Source organism: Mirounga leonina, unplaced genomic scaffold, assembly GCF_011800145.1.
Source record: "Mirounga leonina isolate KUSES-001 unplaced genomic scaffold, KU_Mleo_1.0 Mir_174, whole genome shotgun sequence".
In the NCBI taxonomy this organism is placed as follows: domain Eukaryota; kingdom Metazoa; phylum Chordata; class Mammalia; order Carnivora; family Phocidae; genus Mirounga; species Mirounga leonina.
This window is the reverse complement of record NW_023270451.1, coordinates 47,348,313-47,364,314: the sequence shown is the minus strand read 5'-3', so window position 1 is coordinate 47,364,314 and position 16,002 is coordinate 47,348,313. Positions and strand designations below refer to the sequence as shown.

At 41.1% G+C, this 16,002-nt stretch overlaps 1 protein-coding gene across 4 annotated transcripts in view; it reads left to right on the top strand.

Annotated features, from left to right (window-relative positions):
* The window catches only part of RP9 (RP9 pre-mRNA splicing factor), a 31,723-nt gene that overhangs the window by 7,200 nt on the left and 8,521 nt on the right, over positions 1-16,002 (top strand). The window contains exons 2-6 of one of the 4 annotated variants that reach the window (XR_004682061.1): positions 6,398-6,428; positions 7,563-7,713; positions 10,132-10,223; positions 12,357-12,418; positions 13,299-13,668. Coding sequence is in view for 3 of the 4 variants with exons in the window: in XM_035020888.1 (XP_034876779.1) it covers positions 6,400-6,428; positions 7,563-7,732; positions 10,132-10,223; positions 12,357-12,418; positions 13,299-13,497 (552 nt within the window). In the remaining variant the exon portion in view is untranslated. Of the gene's footprint in view, positions 1-6,397; positions 6,429-7,562; positions 7,733-10,131; positions 10,224-12,356; positions 12,419-13,298; positions 13,940-16,002 lie in introns of those variants that run through there. The other 3 variants (XM_035020888.1, XM_035020884.1, XM_035020885.1) reach the window with 3 other exon arrangements.

The window sequence follows — 16,002 nt, the reverse complement described above, 5'->3', positions numbered from 1 at the left end:
GAAGAGCTTCTTGGCCTGAGAATTCTTTTTCTCATAATATCCTATTGTTTCCTCAATAACAAATCTGTCATCTTTGAGGATACTCATTTTTTTTTTTCATTTGCTTTCTTCTTTGTTGTCTATTTCTTCTTTGACTTTTCTTGAGATTTCTTTCACTTAGAGGTTTTTTCCTAATGTGCAGGGATCCTTGGATCTTCCCCATTAAGAGGGAGGCATTATAAAGCTATTTTGAAGGGAGCAGTTGGGAGACAGAATGCAAAGTTGCTGGTTTATTGACTGGTAAGTCTCACTGTAGGGATATCAGACTGCAATGAAAAGGAAGGCAAATAACTAAGTTGTCCAGCCAGCCATGTAAAATGGGAAGCCCCATAGTGGGTTTTCACAGATTGAATTCAAATTCTTTTACCCCCTGGTTGCCCTCATTAGGTCCCCTCACACTCCTCTGGTCAGTTTCTTACACTTGACCTTACCTTTTCTTACCTTTTGACCATACCTGCCAGGACCCCAGAGGCATCTGAATCTTTCACCCTGTGCTCTAACCAAGCTCCAACCCTATTCAAGTGTCCCTTGTCTGCTGGACATAACAGAATGGAGATTCTGTATATATGTGGCATTTTCATCTCTGCCTTCCACCCCATAGGAGCAAGCTGTGGGAACAACTGGAATTGACTATGCTTACACGAAGGACTCTTCCAAAAGAAATCCTATGCCAGCACTCAGAAATACAAGAGTATTTTTAAGCACTTGGGAAAATAAAGATTTCTTTCCCCATGCCCATTTGGGAAGATAAGTTTTTCCTCTATTATCTAAATTTAGTCTTCATACTGCTCAGAGAAACTTATTACAATGTGAATGATATAATAGCAAGGCTTCACAGATGGTACAAAGTAATGGGCCTCCACCAACTTTTTTTTTTTTTTTTTTTTTAATTCTAAGGATTAACTACAAAAAGTGCACACTTCTCAACTGTCACAGCGCAGAAACCAACTACACAATAAACACACTCCCATTCTAGGTCTGGTTGGGTTTTGTTTGTTTGTTTAAGTAATCTCTACACCCAGCGTGGGTCTTGAACTCACAACCCTGAGATCAAGAGTCACATGCTCTACCTCTTGAGCCAGCCAGGCACCGCTCAGATATGTTATATTTAATAGTTAAATAATTTTAATAGTTAACTATTACTTTAGACTTTGAGAAATATCTTTTTTAACATGTTACATAAACTAAAGAATTGTCAAGCCCTCGGAAAAAACACCAACCATGTTCCTTTAAATTTGGAGAAACAGTTGTAAAATGGACTTTTTAGGAAAGTCCATTGCTATTTTTTTTTTAAGATTTTATTTATTTATTTGACAGAGAGGTAGCAAGAGCAGGAACACAAGCAGTGGGAGTGGGAGAGGGAGAAGCAGGCTTCCTGCTGAGCAGGGAGCCCGATGTGGGGCTCAATACCAGGACCCTGGGATCATGACCTGAGCCAAGGCAGACGCTTAACGACTGAGCCACCCAGGTGCCCCAGTCCATTGCTATTAATAACAGATTTCAAAATGTGTAGTCAGGGGGCACCTGGCTGGCTCAGTCGGTTAAGCAGCTGCCGTCGGCTCAGGTCATGATCCCGGGGTCCTGGGATCGAGCCCCACGTCCGCTCCCTGCTCAGCGGAGAGCCTGCTTCTCCCTCTCCCTCTGCCTGCCACTCTGCCTACTTGTGCTCTCTATCTCTGTCAAATAAATAAATAAAATCTTAAAAAAAAAAAAAAATGTGTGGTCAGTTCTCATCACACTCCTTTTCCACTTAGGCAAAAGTTTTTACATATTTTTCAGGAAGTGGATTTTAGTTTGGCCATATATTATTTGTACTCCTCCTGTGGCAAAAGAAAGTATTGTTGGATTATTGGGTATTTATGAAGATGTTACCTCCTCCCTTCCAAGCTCCCTTAAGTCCCAATCCATAAAGGATAGCATTAATGTTTCTAATGAATGGCTGCTGGTGGACTGTATCACCTTCATAATATAGGCAAATTTCCATTATTCTTGCTAAGAGAGGCCTAGGCATTTGGCATGCCACGGCTTTCTACCTGAAAATAGTGGAAGTATTTGCTCTGGAAATATCATATCTAAAAAGTTAATTCTGTTTATACCCAAAACAACTTCAGGGACTAAGTCCTCCTCTGTCCCTTTAGAAAAACTCTGGATTAATGATGGCGAGGATGAGAGTGGAGAAGCCTCCATCACCATCCTTATTTGGAAGCATCCAGAGATGAAGCTAAAGGGAAGTTTTCTTTTCTGTAACGATTCATGGCATTTCTCATCCTTCCTCTGCTAGAAAGGAAAAAACACTCCTGTTTTTCTTTTCTACACTCGTACTACACTCAGAGCACTACTCTAACTGTGTGGGACTTTTCCAACACCACCAAGAAATTCTCCTATTCTCAGAGGACACCAAGTACATGTCTAACAGATCTAATTCTGACATTGTCCACCTGGAGTCAGCATCAGAATCCACAGGTTAAGGGCTCAGTCTCACAGGACTGCCCCTCTCCACATGCTTTAGATGCGTCCCAAGGCCAGGTTGCTACCAACCTATTGTCTGTACAGCAGAGGTTTCCCTAGCACCACCCTCCTCTGGTTTGGTTAATTTGCTAGAGCAGCTCATAGAACTCAGAAAAACATTTTATTTACTTGATTATTGATTTATTATAAAAGGTTATAGCTCAGGAACAGCCAGATGGAACAGATACATAGAGTTAAGATGTGTGGGAAAGGGCATGGAGCTTCCATGTCCTCTCCAGATACACCACACCTCCATGTGTTCAACCTTGAAGGTCTCTGAAATCCATTTTTGGGTTTTTGTTTTTTGTGGGTTTTTTTTAAGATTTTACTTACTTGACAGATCGAGAGAGAGAGAGAGAGAGAGCACAAGCAGGGGGAGCAGAGGAGGGAGAAGCGTGCTCCCCACTGAGCAAGGAGCCTGATGTGGGACTCGATCCCAGGAGCTTGGGATCATGACCGGAGCCAAAGGAAGTCACTTAACCGAATGAGCCACCCAGGCGCCCCAGTTTTTTGTTGGTTTTTTTTTTTAAGATTTTATTTATTTGAGAGAAAGAGAGTGAGAGAGAGAGAGAGCAGGAGCAGGGAGGAGGAGAAGCAGGCTCCCTGCTGAGCAGGGAGCCCTACCTAGGGCTGGATCCCAGGACCTTGGGATCATGACCCCAGGCGAAGGCAGACGCTTAACCTACTGAGCCACCCAGGCACTCTGGGGTATGTTGTTGTTGTTTTATAGAGGCTTCATTACATAGGCATGATTGATTAATCAGTGGCCATTGGTGATTAATTCAATCTCCCTGGAGGTACGGCTGAAAGTTCCAACCCTCTAATCACAGAAGTGGTTCCCCTGGCAACCAGTCCTCATCTTTAGGAGCTTTCCAAAAGTGATTTCATTAACATAAACAGTTTGGTTGAAAGGGGCTTGTTATGAATAACAAAATTTCACCTTCATAGCTCTGGACTTACTTCAGGAACTGTGACAAAACTAAATATTATAAGAAAAGATGCTCCTATGGCCTTTGTATAGGAAATTACAAGGTTTTAAGACCTGAGTGTCAGAACAGTGAAGACCAAATACATATTTCTTACTATAAGTTGCAATATCACATCCACTAAAGTTGTTTTCTTTCACATCTTAAGAGAAGGGCCAAAGGAAAGGCATTCCACTTTTCCCTTGGTCAATTTTCTCTAACCCTGTAACCTCCAATACTTAATCTGTTCTGAAGGGTCTTTAAAGCATAAGAAGAGTCAGGATAAAGAAAACATTAAATCATTAAGTGTTTCTATACTTTGCAGCCGTTCTGAAGTATTAAAATGAGTCCTTCCCTGGACGTTTACAAGGTTAAGGCACAGATCTGAGCTAATGTATTTCTCCTTCTAGAAGAGGAGGACAAATCCCTTTAAGAGTTTGAGACACTCTTTGAGTACACAGACACCCAGCCTCAGAATTTGCTTCCTGTCTCTCAGGCTTTTGGGTCTCTCTCAGTTCAGTCCCTGGCTAGAAATAAGGAGGGCCTGGCCAGTCTGGTGCCTGGGTGCTGCTGAGCACAGACAGGAGACGTTTTCTGCTTTAACAAAGTGATTCCTGGTCTGCAAACCAGATGATGGAGGTTTATCCTTGCTAAAATTCGTGATTAAAAACCCTGTAGCTCTGTTTCCCATTAACTTGGTGAATGTCAGGGCGTGGCTCAGATGTTGACTCCTAGCTTACATTCCCCTCACAGACTCCTTAGAATTATCTGCCACCACATGAATGTTCCCAGCATCAACAACCAAATGTGTATGCATTTAATATCTGCACACACTCAATCCAATCCCTGCCTCAGAGAGGGCATGAGGTCATTGTCCTTGTTACTACCTCCCTCTAGCCTCATAGTATTTTGCTTTAGGTTGAGGAGGGCATTGTCAAAACAGAGGGAAGTATGGTATATAAATTTTATTGCAATAAATAAGTGGGTAATTGAGCAATGTGGGGGGGAAATTTTAGAGAAAACTGGATTTAGAACAGTATTTGTACCCAAATCAAATTGTACTCAATCTCTGAATTTAAAGTGTTCCTGGAGTCTTCTGTTTTCTAGTGACAAACATAGTGCTAGAATAATTACTGGATTCAGCTAGACATGTACTAACAGTCATGTACAAGTGAGCACTTGGGCTCTGGCTGTGCGCCCTTGCACAATTTATTTAACCCATGACTAGTTATTAATACAAGAAATGCATTGCTGACTTAGAACAGTGGTTGCAGCTCAATGAAAGAACTCTAGATGTCACGAGATCTGGGTAATTGTCCCAATTCAGCCTCTTAATTGGTATAGCTTCCAGTTATTGGAATCAGTGAGGAAAAATGTTGGAACTGATGTTGGAGAAAAAAGATGTCAGAGTCCCTGGCGTGCCCTACCTTATTCTGAGATAGTAACATGATAATTTAATATCTATAATAAAGGCATATTTTATGAGCCGCACAAGAGAATGGGGATAGACTTGGCTGAATGCTGATGTACCATGTACATGGAGGGGAAAAGGCAGTGATTCCCGCAGCCAGATATGGAAAAGGAGTCTCTGAGTCCCATGGCCTAGAAAGGCAGTAAGCCCAGCTGGGGATGGTGTCTGTGGGAAGTCCACTGCCGGGTCTCTGCCCACCTCCACTTAGGAGCAGCCAGCAAATCCCAGTAAAGGTGAAGATCTATCAAAAGATGTGAAGACTGGCTTGGGATAGCCAGGCACTTTTGCTGGTCCACATCTTGGCCTTTGTGATGCTAGTGCTCCAGTCCTGAGCGGCCTCATGAAGCTGCTGAGAGCAATGACTTGCTTTCAACAGAAGGAGCAGAAGCCAGCATTGTGAAGTGCCTTTTCCAGAGATGGAAGAGATGTTTGCTGTGACATATTCACCAATGAGGAAATTGAGGCTCGGAAGGGTTAAATAACTTGTCCAAAGTACACAGCAGTGAGAATGAATCAGAAGTCAAACCAAATTTTTTATACCTGTGTTAAAGAACAAAAATTCAGCCTAGTAGATTTGAAGATCTGATTGGCTTTATTAATTGATTCATGAATCCAGCAGCATCCCATCTAGCAAGTAGAGAGATGCTCTAAAGAGTTGCACAAAATGGAAGATTTCTATAAGGAGGGTGGTGAATGAAGTTATTAGCAAAAGAAAAGAAGGATTGTTCCAGGCCAGGTCACTTTCCCTTAGGAAGAGTAGGGAGTCTTATCATGTAGATTACCTCATCTTTTGAGGGAGGATTAAGGGGCCCATATAACAGATTAGTTTTCTATGCCCTTAGTTCTCTCTTCTGATACTTAGCACTATACCTGGCATAATTGTTGTCTGGATACTTGTGTAACGAGTAAGTTCTCAAGGTGAACCTTCAGTATTTCCTGAGAATTAAGTTTAGTTTCCCTTATTGTACCTGTTCTTTCTTTTTTTAGGAGAAAAATATCCAGTTGGATAAGAATAAGCAGAATCCCTGCTGAGTACAGAGCCCCACATGGGACTCAATCCCAGGACCCTGAGATCATGACCTGAGTCAAAATCAAGAGTCAGACACTTAACCCACTGAACCCCCCACTGCCCCTCTGGCTTTCTCTTCTTCAACAATAAAATCCTTGTGCTTAGACACAAAGTTAATTATTACCTCAGTGAATTTCAGCTCTAGATCTCCACAGGATGTGGTGTAGCATCAGTTTATTTATATGGGATCTCTGACGGCTGGGCATATTTTATTAACTGCTTTAGACATAATGTAGTTTTGAGGTTTTACTAAAAATATCCTTTTTATTTTGGTCTGCAGTACTCACTAAAATGTGTTACGTTCCTGTTAACATGATGGATGATGTTTTTTCTTTTCCTTTCTAGTTATGAAAAACCTCCTCCTGGGCTTATCAAGGTCAGTGTGAAGTTTGTGCCTTTGGTCATTCTCTTAGACATATTTGACTCAGTGCTCAGACTCAGTTACTTCTTATAAAAACCTGTTGCATAAGGTTTTGGACGCCCTTTTATGGTAACCCTGCTTCTCCCTGCAGATGCCAGTCAGTTCATACACTTTGGGCTTTCTGTGTCCAGCCTGTGCCTTTGTAGAAATGTAATCAGCCGTGTGTCTGTTCCCTAAGAAACGGTGGCAGCCCCACATGTTCATCAGCGATCAGTCCCCTTCTCCCGCCCTCTCTCTCTTGCTGTGGCTGCATCTTTTCACAGCTGTGCCCTTTCTCTGACTTGGTGCTGGTTTCCCGAGTATCATCAGCTCAGAGAACAGTAGTCTCTGAGGAGACTGGAAGGTCCTCTGTCCAGCCCCTGGTGCAGGACACCCCCCTCACCACCCCTGCCCCTCAACCCCCCACCCCCACTCTGCGGCGGCACCTGGCCCTAGAGTCCAGTATCTCTGGGAGGGAGACTTAAAGGGCTCAGTGGAGGCCAGGACAGCTTTCTGCTTGCTCACATTCAATGAAAAGAAAAGATTACAAACCTTTCATTCCTGGGAACTGAAAACAATCAGACGGTAAAAAAAATAATAATAATACCTTAAATATGTAATGAAGTTATTTGGTGGTGAAAGCACACTTCATAAATACAGCAGGTGCAAGATTGTAAAACATGACAGTGGTCTCCGAGGGATAGTAATCTTTTTTAATTTAACATGTTATTTTTATTATTTCAGGAAATCTTGTTTAATTCTGTACTTTGCTTCATTCCACAAGGCTTTTAAGGTAGCAGGAAAGTTTGTGATCTGAATCTCATTTTTGTGATCTAGAATCGGGATTTGGAACTCACAAATCATTCCTGAGTAATATTTCCCTAAGAGTAGCTATGACATTTTCATGATACAGTTCTTCTGGTACATTTATTTCTGGCTTTTCTGTCAGGTATAATTTGTCTGTCTTTCTAGTACTTGAGAGGGTAACTTAGGAGGACATGGCGTGTCCAGCCCATGAGAAGGGCAGGCAGGGCTGTGTCCTGAAGCAGGTGGGAGAGAATGCCCCTGCTTTTTTTTGCCACGTTGTGGACACGTTGTTTCCTTTTTTAGGAAGATGAGACTAAGCCAGAAGACTGTATACCAGATGTACCAGGCAACGAACATGCCAGGGAATTTCTGGCTCACGCACCAACGAAAGGACTCTGGATGCCACTGGGGAAAGAAGTCAAAGTTATGCAGTGTGAGCACGGGAGAGTCGCAAGTAACGCTCCTCCATACACGCAAGTTATATACCACGATTTACAAAGCGCGTTTACTTCCTTTTTTTTTAATTTGTTCTCACCGCAGCCCTGTTAAGTCAAGGCACAATCTCTGTTTCATAGTTAAGGAAGCTGACCCGCATATGTTAGTGAGTGGTCGGAGGTAAGAGGCAGAGAGGAGCTTTGACTCCAGGGCTTCTGACTCCAAAGGCAGGAGTCATCCACAGAGACCATAGCTGCCTTTGGAGTTCACTCTTCGGTAATATTTCAGTAACAAAAAGGATATTCCGTTGTAGAAACGCCATGAGGGACAAGGAATGCATTGGAGGGCAGGTCCCTTTGGGTCCTGCATCATTCGCCCCCCATCAGTGGTGGTAAGGTTTCATCCATGTAACCTGGGAGGAGCTGTGGGTCCAGCTGCATGCACGCCCCCACCCCACCCCGGCCACAACACCTTCATCCAGCTTAATTGGTACTTGGTATTTGAAGAAAGGGTACTGCTGCCTTTTAAAGACATTTGTACAAAGATTTTTCATGCAGGTAATTAAAATAGCAGTTCCTAGTCCCTTTCCCCCATTCGCCTCACCCTAAAGGTAACCATGTAAACCTCTCAAGAAGATTATTTTGGGGGCATCTGGCTGGCTCAGTCGGAGGAGCATGCAACTCTTGATCTGGGGGTCATGAGGTGGAGCCCGACATGGGATGTAGAGATTACTTAAATAAAATTTAAAAAAAATTTTTTTGAAGTTTATCTCCATGTATCTAAATAACAGGGTTATATTCCTGCCTTTGATTTTTCAGGTTTCTTCATTGTCTGTTGACTTTTTACTGTAGAAGAGTTTCAGCTCTTTTTTTGTGCCTCAACCACACCTCATAATACTCTAACTCCCATTTTCTCAATACATTATATCATAATTTAGTTAAATAAATCTTTTGTGTATATTTAATTATGATTATTTTCAGAATTGAATCATATACTAAACCAATTGCATTTCCTTTCATACATCCTGCATAATGTTTTGTTTGCCCTGCAATTAATAGTTGTCTTTTTGTTGTTCTTGTTTTTGCTTTTTTCTGTGTACTGATTTCTAATTCAGCTCCTTCAGATGCTTAGGTATTCTATTCGTTTTTTTTCCTCCTAAAGACAGTTGTTCTCCCTGCTATCACCCAGGGACCTTCCTTCACTATTCACTCTTTGGTTTCCCTTAATATCCCTCTTGTGTTTGATCTCCTATTTGCCATATCTTGCATCTTTTTTGTTACATTCTCTTGCTGTGGTAGAGCACATTCTCCAGTAGCTGAGAAGTGGGTTTATGGGAGATAACATTTTCAAGACTGTATTCTTCTGGAAACATCTGTATTTTATATTTTTAGTTTGCTATTTAGTTAGAATTTTGTTAAAAACAAACTTCCTTCAGAATTTTGAAGGCACTGCTCCATTGCCTTTTCATCTGTAGAACTGCTGTTGACAAGTCCAAAGCAATTAAAATTGTGGATGCTTTGATGTAACCTGCTTTGTTGTTGCTGTCTTTTTTTATTCTTCCTTCCTAGAACCTTATGAGATCATCTTATTCCCAGTGTTCTGAAATTTCACAAATTGTTTCATTGATTATTTCCTCCTCTCAGTGTTTGCAATTCTGTTATTCAGATGAAGGACTTCTTAGATTGATTTTCTAATTTCTGAGCTTTTCTCTCCTGTTCTTGTTTTCTGCTCTCTAATATAGTTCATCAACATAGCTTCCAATCCTTCGATTAAGTTTTTTATTTCAATTCCAAAAGCTTTTTTCATGATTTTTTAATTCTTTAATTGTTACAAAATGTTCTCTAAGAATGCTAATTTTTTCTTCTCCCTAATGTTTTTTTATTGCTTCCAAATTGTTTTCTATTTATTTTTTCACCTTTTTCATTTGTGAAGAGGCTTTCAGGTCACTTAAAGAACAGAAATATATTGTCTCACAGTTCTGGAGGCTATCAGTCTGAAATGAGGGTGTGAGCAGGGTTGGCTTCTTCTGAGGACTGTGAGGGAAGAATCTGTCCCAGGCCTCTCCAAAGATCCTTTCTCGCAATGAGGTCACATCCTGAGGTACAAAGGGTTAGGAGCAACACTGGGACGAGACAGGGTAGAGGGGGCAACACTGTTCAAGCCATAACACACTATTTTTAAAAAATCACACTTTGATTTTTGCACAGGATTACTTAGTAACTACTTGGCTTATTTCGAAAACCCAAGATTAAAGGATGCTTGAGGAAGCGATTGATTTCTGTTTTCTAGTGTCTTACATGGTTCATCCACTAATTGCATTTGCTTTGGAAATTGAAATCTAATGAAGAATATCTTTAGTATGATCTACTGATACTTTATCTTGATTAAATAAAACTACATCATCTTACAGAAATATATCCCTTTTCTTTGTTTTTAGGTTGGCGTTGTAAACGGTATGGTCACCGAACAGGCGACAAAGAATGCCCTTTCTTTATCAAAGGCAACCAAAAGTTAGAACAGTTCAGAGTAGTAAGTAAAACCCAGAGTTTCAATTTACATTTGCCAGAGGTGGTGAATGTCAGTGACTCAGGCACTGACCAGTGAAATGGAGGTTAACATGAAATACATTCCCAGGGCCTTTTGGCCAAAGTATCTGGTATTAACTCTGTTAAACTGAATTTGTGTGACAGATTAGCTCATTAGTAGAAAATTAACTTTTATTAAAGTGTTATTTGCTTATGCCTTGGAACACTGATTTCTTTTTCTGAAAGACATTGTTATATATTCAACCACTTTTTACTTATATTTTAAAAAATCTTGTTTCATAACTAAAATCCGCGTTCTAGTTCCCAGTCTTTATGTAAAGATTAAATATCTATTATAAACTAGATATGTACGTATAAATGATATATCCTCTTTGCTTAACCAGTAAGATAGATGTCATTTCCCCACTTTATTTTCACAGTCACCTCCCAGGGTTGTTAACTCACCATTCAGTCACTGTTTCAGTCAGCTTAACTATGCTGTTATCAGAGAGATTGGCACTATCACCATATATCAAACTGGGGTCCACAAACATTTGCCAGGACTTTAAGACATTTTTAAAAATTTGGAGAGAATTGGGGTGTCTGGGTGGCTCAGTCATTAAGCGTCTGCCTTCGGCTCAGGTCATGATCCCAGGGTCCTGGGATGGAGTCCCACATCGGGCTCCCTGCTCCGCGGGAAGCCTGCTTCTCCCTCTCCCACTCCCCCTGCTTGTGTTCCCTCTCTCGCTGTCTCTCTCTCTCTCTGTCAAAATAAATAAAATCTTTAAAAAAAAAAGTGGAGAAAATATTCTGGATAAATCAATGCTACCTGGAATGGCAATTTTACAGTATCTAATCTACAGATAAATTGGTGATAACTCTCAAAAAAATGAACAAATTCATGTATTTTTAATTCAGAAACCTAAATTCTAAGAATAGATCCCAAGGCTATAACAAAAATCAATATATACAAATTTTTATGAATATATAAGGAATTATTCAGAATTACATCTGTGACTGAAAATTAGACTAAAGAAAATAGGAAACAACTTCAATGGCCAGCATACCAGCATAAGGACTGTGACACAGAAGTCATATAGCTTTTAAGAATTATGTTTGGGAGGGCGCCTGGGTGGCTCAGTCGTTGAGCGTCTGCCTTTGGCTTGGGTCGTGATCCCAGGGTCCTGATATCGAGCCCCGCGTCTGGCTCCCTGCTCGGCGGGAAGCCTGCTTCTCCCTCTCCCACTCCCCCTGCTTGTGTTCCTGCTCTCGCTGTCTCTCTCTCTCTCAAATAAATAAAATCTTAAAAAAAAAAAAAAAAAAGAATTATGTTTGGGAAAATGTTCATGAATACATAAGTGAAAAAAAGAACAGAATTATATATATAATGATTATAATATTTTGTAAATTATGAATAATGAGTGGAAGAACCACATTAAGATGTTAGCAGTAGATATCTCCGGCGGGTAAGACTATAGATATTTTTAACTTTTTTATCTTTAATATGTAAAATTTTTACTAAAAATATGTAACATTTTTAAAGGTAATTCACATACCATAAAATCCAGTCTATGTGTAGCCATATTCTTAGTAAGTACTTTCAAATTATACGAATATTTCGAGAATACATTTGCTTTATTTTAACAAAATTGACATGTTACAGTAAGGCTTTTCACAGTTGATTTTTTAAGTCCAATACTGCCTCTCTCCAGAGCGAATATGCATTATGTAGCTTGATGAAGACACTTCCATGCTTCTTTCTGGGCACATACATACACCTATACATGAGTCATTCTTACATACCATTTTCCAGCTTGTTTTAATCTGTCTTGATCATCTGTCCACACAGAGCACAGAGAATTACCTCAATATTTCTAACCTTGAGTAATATTTAATAATGATTCTGCCATGTTTGATATCCTTAAAAAGGCTATTCAAATTGCATAATTGGAAAATCTTTTTTTTTTGTAAATTCTGTGAGTTTGAAGTGATGGTGACCCTTAGCAAGGATTAGAACATGTTAAATATAAAATTACACCAAACAGGAAAAAAAAACTGGTTTCAGTAAAATATGGATTTAATTTTTAACTGATAGTCCATGGTGCCTAACTCAGCCTTAACCTTTCTCATTCTCAAGGCACATGAAGATCCCATGTATGACATCATACGAGAGAATAAAAGACATGAAAAGGATGTAAGGTGAGATGGTCCTGGTGATAACAATCCTACCCTTTTAAAGTCTGAAATTATATAAAGTTGGAAACACCCATTCCAGTATTAGATGAGTGGTCTGGTAACTATGGTACTTCAATTGTGAGCTATTTGGAAGGCAGGACTCATCACAGGAAAGGCCAGTCTCATTACACTTGGGTTAGCAGTGGGCTTGGTCCTGCCTGCTCACACCCTGATGGATGATTGCTTGGTTTATCTTTAAGGATCTGAGCTATTATTAAAATTCTTAGGCATGAATAAAGATAGGATGAAGAAAGCAGAGGTTTTTTCTCAAACTAGTTCCACGGAGTTCTAATTGTTAAGGAGGTAGATTACCTAGTATGAACTTGAGTGGTTGTGGGTGGTTGGGGAGGTGATGGAGAGGCAGCATCTATTCGAAGTTATGTAGTAAGGACTGGAGAAACATGCAGAAATACTTCGGACAGTGAAAAGAATACAGAATGGCTTGTACACTGGGTACAGTCCTGCCAAAGAGACATGGGTGTGGACAAGAATAGGGAAAACATGCAGAAATAAAAATAAGTACTATCGGGCGCCTGGGTGGCTCAGTTGGTTAAGCGATTGCCTTCGGCTCAGGTCATGATCCTGGAGTCCCGGGATCGAGTCCCGCATCGGGCTCCCTGCTCAGCGGGGAGTCTGCTGGTCCCTTTGACCCTCCTCCCTCTCATGTGCTCTCTCTCTCTCTCTCAAATAAATAAATAAAATCTTTAAAAAAAAAAAAAAATAAGTACTATCTTAAGTAAGGTGGTTATTCATGATGTTTTTTACCCTCACTGCTGCTCTTATGTCATTTTTATCTACCTTTTTTTTTTGTTAAATATGGTTCTTTGGTTAATCTTCTGTTTAGGATACAGCAGTTGAAACAGTTACTGGAGGATTCTACCTCCGATGAGGATGGAAGCAGCTCCAGTTCCTCAGAATGTAAAGAGAAACACAAGAAAAAGAAGAAGAAAGAAAAGCATAAGAAAAGGAAGAAAGAAAAGAAGAAGAAGAAGAAACGAAAGCATAAGTCTTCCAAGTCGAATGAGAGTTCAGACTCGGACTGACAACAACTTGACTTGTTCAACATTCTCTTCTCCCAAATCAGACACTGTGGCCAAAGACCAGAGGATGTGGAATCGGGGAGGACTAGGAGAGAGCCGCCTAGAGAGCAGGGTATTTGGTGTCACGTGTGTGAATTCTCACCTGCCTTCCAGCAAAGATGTGATCCCAGGAGGGTGAGTTGTACCTTCCCAGGCACTAGCTCTGGACAGCGGCTGATTTCAGGCAGAGAAGCTTTGTTCAGTGTCGTCCTCCCGCTGACCCCTACGGTTTGTGATTCCTTCGAGCTGCCTTTGCCAGGGTGGCCCGGCCGAGGGAATGAGTCTCTGAGGAAGCTCCAGGTGCTGCTGCAGCCTTCCCCTCCCCAGGGCGCTACTTAATTCCCAGAGACTTCAGGTTCAACTTTTCTCTGTTGTCGAGGATAATAAAAGCTCCTTATTTTTTTAATGGATTTCTTTTTTATTTCTGAATAATACATGCATGTGCTCCAAATTTAAAAGGTACACAGGGTTGAATCATGAAATTCTTCCTCCTTCCTTTCTCCCCTAGCTGCCCATGTCCCTTCCCCGGTGGCTACCGGTTTTACCAGGTTCTTGTGTGGTCTTCCAGAAATATTTTATATATCACAATAAATATAGGCTTTTTTTTTTTTTTTACACAAATGCTGTAAACACTGATACGAACATTGGGGGTTTTTTTAACAGCATAAAACAGATTATTTTAATATCAAGTACATTTAGCATTGTTGCAGCAAAAGGTGTGTGTTTATAATCACCTGAGATGGTTTGTTAATATAAAAGCAATGAAAAATTTTGTGTGGCTACACTGTATTTCACTTGCTTGGATTTTACTGCCTGAGTCCAAGATTTTTCCCAGAGTCATTGACTCAGAAAATTTTTAAGAATATAGGGGAGGGGCGCCTGGGTGGCTCAGTCATTAAGCATTTGCCTTCGGCTCAGGTCATGATCCCAGGGTCCTGGGATAGAGCCCCGCATCAGGCTCCCTGCTCCGCGGGAAGCCTGCTTCTCCCTCTCCCACTCCCCCTGCTTGTGTTCCCTCTCGCTGTGTCTCTTTCTGTCAAATAAATAAAATCTTTAAAAAAATATAGGGGAATTATTATATGGGGTCAGCTACCCACGTCCCAAAATACATCCCTCACTTCCTTCATCTTCCTGTTGATTAAACACAGCCCACTTGTGCTCCTCTTTGTGCCACAGCCCATCAGTGTGGTGCCTGCAGCTGAGCGAGAGTAAGTCTTGATCTTGACTGAACCATATAGAGACAGATCATCCTCACAGGTGTCCCTCCCTCTTCAGCAGGGGTATTCCTGTTTTCAGGGCCCCAGTAACTCTTCTCCCATTTCTGTCCTCTTTCCCTGGGGGTTGAATTTCCACCCCCCCGCTTTAAAGAACAGCCAATCCAGTCCCAGAATGGACCCATCTCCTGCTCATCAATAAATGCTCCCACTCTTGGCCTTGGAATAGTAGTACCTGAGTAACACATTGGTACAGAATGGAATCGGCAGGCTGAGGTTTGTGTTTTCTGAAAATTCTAAGGCCAGTTAATTCAGGTGTCCTTTACATTTATCCTCGGCATCCTAGGTCAGCATGCAAAACATGGGCCATTTGACCTCTCCTGTAGGTCTCAGTGTTTCCTACTCGTCTCATAACTCTTCTAGAAATTTCTTACTGTCCTTCTGGAATCTTATTCATGATAAAAGTATTCTTAAACAATATGAAAGTCTGCATCAATGATTCTCAAATCTTTGTGGCATCAATATCAACTACAGTGCTTGTTAAAACAGAGATTCCTGTGCTCCCAGACTTCCAGAATTTCTAATTCAGTAGGTTTGTGGTGAACCTGGGAATTTTCCTAACAAGTCCCCAAACGATGCTAACATTGTTGGTCTGAGAACCACACTTGGAGAACCACTGCTCTGTATCTTTAGCCTCTTAAAGGAGCCTTCTTCCACTTCCTGCTTTAACTAGAAATCTGGCCATCTCCTCCAACCCTTGCAAGGTAACTACTGTCCCTACTCCCTCACTCTGGTTTTCTCTATCTTTTGTTTCTGGCTTGATCCCAGAGTCCCATTACTTAAGCCTGTCATCTCTCTTGACCTGTAGTTCTTTTGCCCTGCTTTCTCAGAAAAACCTCAAACCACTTCTGCATCTATAACCAGACACTAGAGAAAAATCACAGGGCACCTGTGTGGCTCAGTCAGTTGAGCAACCAACTCTTGGTTTCTGTTCAGGTCATGGTCTCAGGGCCATGAGATCAAGCCCCGCGTTGGGCTCCATGCTCAGACGTGGAATCTGCTTGGGATTCTCTCTCCCTCTGCCCCTGCCCCCACTTGTACATGCTCTCTCTAAAAAAAAATAAAATCTTTAAAAGAAAAATCACACAGCCATATAGATTGGCATCCCCACAAATTCATCATCTCCAAACTCTACTGAGCCCATAAAGCTGACTAGCAAACCAAAAGTTTGTTAGTTACCTACTCAAACCTTCAT